The sequence below is a fragment of the Rousettus aegyptiacus genome, unplaced genomic scaffold (assembly GCF_014176215.1).
Source record: "Rousettus aegyptiacus isolate mRouAeg1 unplaced genomic scaffold, mRouAeg1.p scaffold_m13_p_4, whole genome shotgun sequence".
NCBI lineage: Eukaryota > Metazoa > Chordata > Mammalia > Chiroptera > Pteropodidae > Rousettus > Rousettus aegyptiacus.
In genome coordinates, this window is record NW_023416307.1 from 96,356,766 (window position 1) to 96,368,426 (window position 11,661).

The 11,661-nt window shown below is 31.2% G+C and overlaps 1 protein-coding gene across 1 annotated transcript in view; it reads right to left on the minus strand.

The window, feature by feature from the left end:
• Positions 1-11,240, minus strand: part of PLSCR5 (phospholipid scramblase family member 5) — a 32,103-nt gene extending 20,863 nt beyond the window's left edge. The window contains exons 1-4 of the mRNA XM_016166228.2: positions 11,128-11,240; positions 6,456-6,619; positions 2,330-2,372; positions 1,200-1,420 (exon numbers count right to left, since the gene is read on the minus strand). Coding sequence (XP_016021714.1) covers positions 1,200-1,420; positions 2,330-2,372; positions 6,456-6,619; positions 11,128-11,140 — 441 coding nt within the window. The 5' untranslated portion in view covers positions 11,141-11,240. The remainder of the gene's footprint in view (positions 1-1,199; positions 1,421-2,329; positions 2,373-6,455; positions 6,620-11,127) is intronic.
• Positions 11,241-11,661: the final 421 nt, after the last annotated feature.

The window sequence follows — 11,661 nt, forward strand, 5'->3', positions numbered from 1 at the left end:
GGTGGTTTTAATAAGATTGCTTAATATTATATAGAATTGTTCAGGGATCACTTCTAAAGTAATTGGTTTGATTTTGACCAAATTTTAAAAATTATTGATGGGTATCAAGAAACACGTTTAATTTATGTGACACTAGGCTACTATCAAATAAAACATCAATTGTCAGAAATTTTTAAATAGGCATATATTCTGTAATTATACTGACTATACTGTATTGGGGTATATTACTACATCTTAAATATCCTCAATGGGAGGATAAAATTCTTAGGCTTCATGTATGAGTATTTTAGCTATCTTATCACTTCGTCAGGTGATTACCTATGAATAATTGGAGAATTAGCTTCAATATTTGTTGTTGGACACTTCTTTAATCTTCTTCTGTCAATATTTATTTCCTATAGCGTTAAGTAGAGTACTTACACATGGGTCCTCAACAGAGAAACTTGGGCTTGAATAAAGACACCTGGGTCAAGTACTATTTGTGATATCTCCTAGATGTGTGATAATAGGTAAGTCACCTCCACTCTAAGCCTCAGTTTCTTCTACTGCAAAATATGGACAGTAAATCCTCTTCTTTCTAGTTTATAGAGATGTTATGATATCAAGACATTAGAGTAAGTATATGTTCTATATCAACTTAACTATATTATGGCAATAAAAGTTATTAAAGAGTAACAAAAATCTATTATATATTAAAACAAAACAATTGATTCCCTCTAGAACAATAGCATTGTCTTCTTCAAATCTTGAAGTTTGTCATAAATGTATGCATGAGATCTGACATTCTGTGCCTAAATAATAATACCTAGCTAAGAGAGAACACCTTCTAAGTATCACTTAGGACTTTTTGAACTTTGCTACAATTAGAGAAGACAAAGGGATAAGAGGTAGACTTCCTTAATGGTGGAACTCGTAGATATGACAATTACATGGCTAGTGTCTCATTTGCATGATGCATGAATTGTCTTCAATAATTAATATCACAGAAGCCACCATATTTTTTGGTTGGAAAAGAAAAAACATTTTTTTTTTTTTTTACCAAATCCTCAAGCTGTTCTATTCTAAAGGAATGATGTACTAATTCAGTCAATTGAAAGGTTAATTGCCATATAGCTCCATATGAATGCTATTTATTAAAGAAATAACTGCTAATCTTTTCAAATGGGGGGGTGGGAGGCACTCCAGAGCCAATGACTAACCTCTTGTAGGTAGCAAGGGCACCAGCAGCTGTTACACCTCAACGGTCTGTTTACTGTAATCACTTCTCGGCCTGAGTTATCCGTGATCCGCAGAGTGCAAGATCTCATTGTGGAACAGAAAGTGCGATTGAAGCAGATGCTTTCCTCCACTGCAAAGTAAATTCTCTGTCCCAAGCTGTTTTTAATTTCATATTTGTTGGAGGTTTCAGTGCCAAGTATCACTAATAGAGCAAAAAGAATTCATCATAATAGTGCTAATGGTTAGTATCAAACCTTTAAATGAGTTATTGAAAGAAAATAAACATAGCGATCAATTAATTATTAAGTATATAGTATCTTCACACAAATCTACTTTTGTGCTCTGAAATTTAAGGATTTAGCCATTAAAATCAAAGTAAGCTCTAAGAACAAAGCTGCGTGATTAATAAGTTTTGATTTCTAGATATATTATTGACTCCAAAATATGCAGTACCACTTTTCAACTAAGAAAGTAATTCTGTAAAAAAGAATCAAATACTGAAATAATAGTTCTGTTATTGTTATAGAATTTATTGAGACAACTTACATGATAGTGATGATTTTGTCTAGAATCTGTCTGATAATATATCTATACCTGCATGCTATTCTGATATCTATTTCAATTTTTACATATTTTTGAAGTTACATATAATATTAAGAACAAAAAACAATCAAGAAATTTGAATTCAGTTAGTCATTTGTAAATTTGTGTATCGTTAAATAATTGAATCACTGATGAAATGATAAAACTGTGAAATAACGTTTTGATAGGTTTTGTTCTTTAGTCCAAAATTATTTTAAAAATTTGAATTATTAGAAACTATGGAAGTGATCACATATCTTTTATTATTTTAAGACTGAAAATAATGTTAGATTCCTAATGTCAATATCACCAGAAACTTGGAGAGTTTTATGCTTTTAGGTTTATCTATGTCAGACTAATAATTTTATTTTCAACATTTATTTAAAAAAATAGAACTAGTGCACTTTTTTTACCTAAATATAGTCTAAAAATTTAACTTTATTGTAATAACATATTTAGATGTAAAGAAATTTCTAAAACCCAAAATATTTTCAATAGTTTTAATTATTACAGAATATGGTATACTTACTTCCAAGAAGCTCCACTTGCTGGTGTATAATTATCAGATCTAACTGTTAAGGGATGACAAAAGAAATAAAAAGTAGTACATCACAACACTGAAAACCTTTGGAGCTATTATTGACCTATTTACTGTACTATATGAAATTAGGTGATTTTCATGTTCTTTATTAGGAAAACAGTTGAAAGCAGATCACATATTATAATGAAAAGGAAAAATGTTTTTTATTTAAGTGAAAAAAAATTCCATGGCAGAATTACATAGAATAAAAATAGAAACTGTGGTTAACTCTATTTTCCTTCTGTGGTAGTGTGATAAAAGGGTAACTTTTGGAAACAATTCTGAGAAGATTTTTAAACGATTTCTGAATAATAATGCCTAAGAGATTTTAAAAGTTCCCATTCCCATTTTTTTAAAGAAATGAAACAATTAATTTTATTCATATATAAAAAAATTATTCTAAGAACATATTTTAAATATTTTCTTTAAAAATTATATACTTTTAAATATAGTCATTTCTCAACTCTCTGGCTATTTTATTTCTGTAAATTAACTCTATTTATAATTACATATGGAAAATTTTATTATGTCATTCATTTAATAGCATTACTCTTATTCTGCTTAAATTAGTATTTTGTTAACAACAGCAGGATTTCTGTTGTTTTTTTTTTTAGAGCAAAAGAAAATTTTTTAGAATAACTTTCCAGGTTTAATGAAGACATTTTATCAATGTGAAGAAAGAGCTGTAGCATGACAGAGTGAAAGTAAAGTTAAGCAGAGTTGGGAGGAGGGGCTAGGCATTCAGATCATTATCGTTGGGTTTGATTTCTTTTAAAAAATGTGGTAGGAGACTTTTAAAATCTCTTAAATTTACTATTCAGTACTTAAAGATTCACTGTCGTAAAATCATGAACACTGAATATAATGTTGGTCATTGTTTTTTCTAATGTTTCATTTTCTATTTTGCTTTTATTTTTTTTTAATTTTTAAATTTTCAGTTGCAGTTGACATATTATATTAGTTTCAGATATACAACAGTGATTAGACATCCATATAACTTACTCTGATACTATTCTATTTTACCTTTAAATTTGTGTGTTTTTAGTCTCTCTTTGTATTAATAAACTAACTTGAAACAGTTAAACTGAAGTAGTCATTACTAATATATGGTATTGATTGGACACCGCAAACCAGAAAATTTGAAGCTACATTATTTTCTTCATTCTCCTTGTATATCCTGAGGTAGAGGTAAAACTAATATCATTTACTCTATTCAAATCTCATTATTGATAAAGAACTACACATGCCCTTTTTTTAAACTCACAAAAATATTTTTTCAAAAATAATTTATGACTTAAGATATTCTAAAACCTGTTTTAACAACTAAGGCAAAATTTTTAAAAATTAGAATCAGTCTTTGTAAGTGTACTGTTGTTAATTTTGTTCTCTTTGAGAAAAATGACAGGTTGTGGCAAGAGAAGACATAAGCCTCGAAAGGATTTTCATAATGGTTTAGCAATGGATGTATGGAGGACTAACTGAGGGATGGAGAACTATGAGGGGAAAACTAAAGTTTGAGTTTAGAAATTTTGCATATTAGTAGCATACATCAATTTTTAGTCTTGGAATTGAGAGGCTATCCATTGAGATCCATTTCACAATGAAAAGGGAAATCATATCTCTCTAATATCTAATAATAACAGTTGTTCATTTATGGACAACTCTGAGGTAGTCATTGTGCTAGATATTTTGACATAGTATCTAATTTAATTCTCACAAAAACTCAGAGAGATAGATAGCATTATGTTTTACATGTAGGGAAACAATCCCAGAGAAATTAAGTAATTTGCCCAAGATTGTAGAATTTGTAAATAGAGAAGCTGGCACTTGAACCCAGGTCATACTGTAGCCAGTTTTGATATGTTTTCCTCTCTGTTGTACTAAGCTAATCTTAGAAACGGGGAGAAACAAGTCTTAATTGACACTGTAAAACTTCTGAGTACCTTTCTCCCTATTTCCTCTACTTTTGTATTGATGCAGTCTATGTAATAAAATTTGATTTAATCAGATTTGCTCTGTCTCTCTGGGAAAACCTTATGCATTTGAGGGTTTTGTTTTTGGTTTCTCTAAGTAGTCCTAGGCCCCTTATAAACCATAGTCCAAATGAGCCTTTTCCATCCTTTGCTATTAATTTAAGGACTGGAAATTGTTGGAAAGTTTAAACTTTAAACTTCATCAAAATGTTATTGACTATTATGAACATGTTAATCCAATCTTGGAAAGAGAAGCTATTAGCATTATTTTTAGATTTAATTTACATGAACAACATATACAAGTACACATATATAAATTGTATACATATATTTACATACATATATAGGAATTATTTATAAATTGTTTGAAAATGAAAACAGGATTTTCAATAATCATTGGGTGGACTTTATTAAAAGAGAATAAATGAATTTTAAAATGTTTACTTTTTTTAATTTAGAAGTATTTATATATTTTTGTATATTTTCTTATTTATTTATTGAAGAATGTACTATTTCCAAAAGTTTGTCATTTTACTTAATCTTGTGGTTTTAAGCTAATGATGCATAAAAAATTAATTTTATGTATGTCTCTTACAGATTTTGTGGCAAAATATTTAAATGATCATTCTTCCTGTTATATATACACTGCTTTAAAGCAAATAAGTATTCTTTTATATAAAGTGAACTATTGAATATATTATCTTTACTTTTGAAGTAAAATATTCACCAATTTATAGCCTATTTTGTTTTCTGAAGATTACCAAAAGTACATTTGGGGAAAATTGACTTGATGTTAGAATTGAAGCCAATGAGTTCATATCTCTGTTTGTTGAATGTGAAAAAAATATATTCATGTCAAGCATCTGGCTCTGGGTGTGTCATCATTCATGGATGGAAGAAGAATATGTGATGACCATATGTGATCATCAAACCTCAGCCCTCTGGCACTGGTATATCACTTTTATACTTGGCAAAACCTTGTCAGACAATGTTCCCAAACAGCTTGCAGCAGTTAATCAACTCTAGTCAGCTATTACAGCTGATCCTTTCTGCAGATGGAAGATGGTAGGTTAGCTTTCCCAGCTCTTTTGCATATCTCCCCATGCTCCCCAGTCTCTAAAGTACATTTGTCTGCCAGTGGGTTACTGGAGAAGGCATCTGCAATTATAAACATTTTCCCAGGAACATATGCTGCATGCAGCTTAAACCCTATCAGGCATAACAGAAATCTCTTGTACCTTAAGGGAATTAACACAGAGATTTGATTTTGATAAAGGAGAAAGACTTTATAGTTTGAAATAGTGCCAAACAAGCTGAAAATTGCAGCAGATGTGCTGACATCTCAATATTGGTGTAAGTTTATTTCCAGTCTTTTGTAGGATAAAATACCAAAGCAACAATAATATATACAAATATAATTGCTATTCATGTGCCTGATATTTGAGATGATGATATTTCTTGATTCACTTATTGCAAGGCTTGAATCACTGCTTACTCTCCAATGACTAGACTAGAGACTAGCACAATAATATGATCCTTTAAGCAAATTGGCCTGGAGACACAACCATATCAAAGACAATATATTGACTTGGTAGTTTGCTTTCCCATGGATTTCCATCAACTTTTTAAGATTCATTTGAAGACACTGAACTCTCACCTCATTGCAGAAGTCTCTCACTGAGTATTAACAATTGTTTTCTCCTCTATACACCTGCACACATTACAATTGTGTGCTTATCTGGCTTTACCACACATCCTTGCACCTTTAGTAAACATTTTTTTTTTTTGTCTTGACAGTTGGGTTATGGAATGTTTGAATGAAAGGGACTAGGTTTTACACTAAATAGCTCGATCAAAAATTTTTAGCCTCATAACTCCATCAAATAAATAAGGAAACCAGACATAGTAATAATAGTAAACACATTTCTTCCTCCAAAATAAAAATAAATAAAATAAAAAATTATAATTTCATAGTTTATAATGCTTTTCTCACTTCAGTAAGTTATTCGTTGAAGTCCTACAACCTTCGATGAAAAGCAAAAACCAAGTTTGAATTTACTTTAAGGGAAAAAACATTTGTAGAAATAGAGAAATAAAAGCACCTGACTTAAATATTCTAGACCCGGAGGGAGGCTGCCTGGCAGAGGGAGACTTGGCTGCCACACTTGGTTCTCTGGCCCAGAAGGTGAGATGCAAAGGCGGTGGTCTGGATCTGGGGCTCCAGGAAGAAAACCAAGGAGACTTCTACTTCTTTGGTTCTGTGCATCTGCAAAAGAGTGAAAATCCTAGCCCATATTTAAATTTAGGAAATTTCATATAGTTTTGCTTATAATATTTGTTATTTCTTAATTCAGAGGGTAGATTCCTTCCTGCTGACTTTTTTTTTCTCATTTTTCCCTACTCATCTTCACCACCATTTGACCCCTAAAACAGAGAAAAAGGAAGGTGCAAGACTGCTAGTAGTAGATGTGAGAGAAAATAAGGTAATTTGGGCAAAATACATGATTTTTTTTTAGAAAATATACATATTTTTGAATACCTGTAAAACGTCTCTTTAAAGAGATAAAAAATTATAAACTACAGAAGGAAACAAATGGTAAAATAAACTAGTTTCTACTCATAAAAGGATAACCTTAGATGTAGGTTCTAAATCATAATTACGACTTTCATGTCATATTCTCCCTTCTCCAAATATTATGAAGGTGCCTCGTAATTTCCAAGAATGTTTTGTGCCCTTATGAATCATACTGATATGGCTAGGTTTAATTCAGTGGTTCTCATCTTTTAGCCTGCCCCAGAACCACCTGTAGGGCTTGTTAAAACAAGATTGCCGGGCCTCACTCCAGAGTTTCTGATTCAGTAGTTGGAAGTGGGAGGTGTGGCTTGTGAAATTGCATTTCTAATAAGTTCTCAGGTAAGCTAATGCTGCTGGTCTGACAATATACTTTTAGAACTAATGGTTTAATTTTTTCCTTTTTCTTTTCACATGACCGCCATTTGGATACCTCCCTCAATATATAACAATTTTTTTCAAAGATTATTAGTGTTTTTACTCCTCATCTTTATTAATACATTAATTATTGGAGTTATCACATGTGCATTCATTTGTTTATTAACAATATGCAGTTTTGGAATGAGTGTAGGTGTGGATCAAGTTTCATGACAGATATTTTCAAATATTAGAGAAGTGATAAAGAGAAATAATTCAGACTATTTTAAAGACATATGAATGGGAAGGACAAAGAAAATGGTTCTGGTTTACTATAAGAAGGAAATCTGTAACAGTTGCACAAAGATTTGAATAAGTCATTGTACATATACTAAAGTTAGAGCGACATTTATATATTTCACAATAGATCAGAATCATCTTTCTTCAGCACTGACACTCAAATTCGTGTAAGTTGCGTATCTGTGTTGGGGGCGGTATTTTTCTGAATCTTTTAAATCTCTAAAAAATAAATTTGGAAAAGGCCTGAGTTGTCTTTTTAGACAGAAAGTTCCCCACTGCTTAGAGAATTCAAGTTTAACCAGGATGAGCACTTGGAGAGGGATAAAAAACAAAACAAAACAAAACAAAAACTGATAAAGGAATATAGGCATCAAAAGAATGGCCCCCTGGACACTGACATAAACTCTTTTTAGTAATGATAGGCTCATTAGGTTGTGTGTAGATGTGGTGTCAATGAGGAACAATAGCGAGGTGATTCATTTATTTAACCTTCAGGTAGTAGGAATAAATGAGAATGGATCTCTGTTTGTACTTGTCTGTGACATTTGAAAAAGGATAGGGATTAGGGTTTAGAACCATATGGAAACAAACTTGTCATTTGGCCCTACTAAAATAGAGCTCCATACTGATAACATTACAGTATTTTTCTTCCCACAAGGAACTCATCCTGAACTTCTCTCAGATCCAGGCAGACACAGAGTATGAAGGTTTTAGAACTCCTTTGCTCTTGAGAAGATGCCTGAATGGGACCTCAAGTGGTAACTTGAGAGAAAGGTTATGTAACACTATGTCAGATTTGGGAGGGAAGATAATGGCCAATATAGCAATAACAACTGGAAAATAATAATAGGCAACAAACATCCTTTCTTCATCATTAGTGCCAAAAGCACTGTTGTCATTGTCTTTCCGAGAAACAGAGGCAAAATCATAATCTAGCAAAACTAGTTCATAGTGATAAAATTCAGAATAGTTCTTGGGAGTGCAAGTGAATGGCTATTGACTGAAAATGAATCTTTATGAAGTTTCTATACAGAAATGTTCTATATCTCTATCGAGGTGGTGGTTACACAAGTGTACTCCTATTTAAAAGTCAGAGAGCTTAAGTTGAGTGCTCATTATGCACTTAACTGTTCACATGTTATCCTTCAATTAAAAAATATATGTGTAGGAATCATGTTATTTCTAATGATAGCTTGTAGAAGATTATTAGATTCTCATTGTCAATTTTATTATTAAAAAGATTAGCAGATTATTCCAATTTTATTTTGTAGCCTACGTCTACTTCTTATAGTAAACCAAAACCATTTTCTTTGTCCTTCCCATTCATATGTCTTTAAAATATGTCTGGCAAGTAGCTCTACATTCCTGCCCCAGGTCTTTATGTCCTTAGACCTCATAGTATGTCCAGAGGCATCAATGCATTTGGAACCAAGAACAGGTCATATCCAAAGTTTTTATTCATGAGTAGCCTTAGTAGGCAGAGAATGTTGGGATCACCATTCTGGGATCACTTGTTTTCTCTTTTGGGATTTCAGTTCACATTGGAGCAGCCTTTAGAGATAGCTCTTGTTCAGTTTAGATCATTCTGAAAACTGTTTTTCTTAAATTTAAAATAAAGCTTGAGACCAACTTGTTCTTAAATTGTGTTTATTTACACTAAACCAGGTGACTCCAGATCACATAACTATTTTTTCAGTTCTAATGGCATCCGGTTTTCAGGCTGTCCTATGGGTTAGTGGTGGCGATTTAACTGCCTACAAAATGCTGAAATGTCCAATAAGCTTGTATTCTCTGGGAAAATGGTCATTGCCAATATAGTTTCATGGGCCAGAGAACATTAATGATGTTATAAATAATGTCTTTAAACATATCTAAAGAAAACTATCCACAAAAATACTTAAGTAAATACCATGATAATTGCCTTGCCCCCTAAAACCTGATTTTTAATTCAAAAAGAAGCTCCATTTTCACTTTTTTTAAAAAAAGTAGTATAGATGCTCTAAAAGGTGTTTTACCTACTTCATGTGTTATTTTGAGTAGGTTTCAGAAGGAGTGTTAGTGTTCCACCTAAAGTTTTACCTCTAAGATTAATCCTTATTACTGAACATCACTGCTTTTTTTGGTAGATTAATCATATTTTGATCAGATTGCTTTCTAGTCACAAGTTTCTTCAAAGACTCAGACCACCAGATAAAGAAGGAAGTCCTTTGAATTTCCATCGGCTTTGAATTTCTATCTACTCTTTTAAAAATGTATAACTAACTTGTAAATATTTTATGTACTCTGCAACTCTTTACCTTACAGGCTATAGTTGTTGCTGTAATTCCTATTTTATAAAGTGATGAAATGTTTTGAACTGTTAGTGTCAGTCTTAAATGAAAGAAAAAGCTTGTCAAGATTTTTTTGTCTCCAGTATAAAAATGAACCACACATGTATTAAAATTTATGATTTTGATGTCTCACGTTTGTATTTTATAATTTGTGTAAGCTTTCCCACTGATACTCAGGGACTGGTATACATTAAATGTTGATGAAAACTGAAAAGATTACCTGTTTGTCCTATATTAAATAACATCCAAAGTGTATTTTGATAAAATAAGCAAATAAACATACATGTGTCATTGAATTGATCATTAATTTAATTCAGGATATTTTAAACTGGTGGACTCTATTATACTATTTTAATTAGGTTAGGTTTCCCCCAATTATACTTATCATAATTCCTTATGGTGAAACTTTTTATTATAAAGTTTAATGGCTTGTCCTGATAATGGCATGAAAACTCATTATAATTTCATTTATTTCTATAATTTCACATGTGCTTTTAGTGAGATTGAAACTCTTTACCTTAAACATCAACCACATCTCTTGTCTTTTGAGAAGTTCTTTAAAGTAAGATGGCACTAATGATATTTATACAGTTTTAGGGATTTAAGGAAAAACTCACCAGCCTCCCCAATAATACCTAATTAATCTGATTGTTTAAATTAGTTATTTCCTGTTTGCTTATAAATATATATATATTTTACTATCAAAAATTTTGAAAAAATTTCATTTCAAAGTTTAGAAATATTTACTTCTATCCATTAAATTTATTAAGATTTACCAATAACACATGTTGAAATAATTATAATAAATTACTGTATCACACATTTTAAACAACGAATGGGAAATTAAAAAATACTGAACTGTTAATGCTTTTTAACTTATGTGTGAAAAGCTTCTTCAAATCCCTTTAAACTTGGAAGGTCAATCTGTCCACAGTGTTTGGTGTTAAATATTCTCAATAAAAATTTTGCTATGCAGCTTTTTAAATTAATTTACCATGTTTACATTCATGGTAACTAAAACATTGTTACCATTGAATTAAATTTAAGTTTAATTCAGTACACTCCCTTGGAGTTAAAATTTAGAAATTCCAATATTCAAAAGCGACAAACGACAGATTTTAAAGTACCAATCTCACTGATTGTAACACCAGTACAACTCTAATTTTTAGTCATAACATAAATAAAAAAATACTAACTGGCTATATTTACTCTTACCTGTAGAGGCCATGATGATATCTGAGTCAATTTTTCAAAGGCAGCCAGGTTAAAAGAAAAAGCGTTTCTTGTCTCAGCCAGGAGAGAAACACGGCATGCGTAAAACTTCAGAAACTGTCTATCTACTTCGTGTCAGCTTACTAACAGAGGAAGGGAGTGTCTTGTTCACTTTGCAGAGTGCTGTATTTTATCACTGAAGACAACAGGGAAAGACAAAGCTATCACCAAAGGTAAACAATACTCAGAAACCATCATATCACTTGGTGGCCAAAGGAACAATTTAAAAATAATAAAAACTAGAAAGGAAAATATACAACACTCGTCTTTTTTCCACAGAGCTGTTTTTGTATTTCTTGAAATATATACTTTGCATTCACTATTACATTAGAAATATTCTATTTTTATAGTTTCTAGAAATCTCCTGTACCAGTGTCTGTAATAAAATATTATATCGTGTGTCCGAGTTCTAAATACAATTTTTTATATTTTGAAAATATTTAACTTTCTAATTTTTCTCTTGAGGTTTCTACCCAT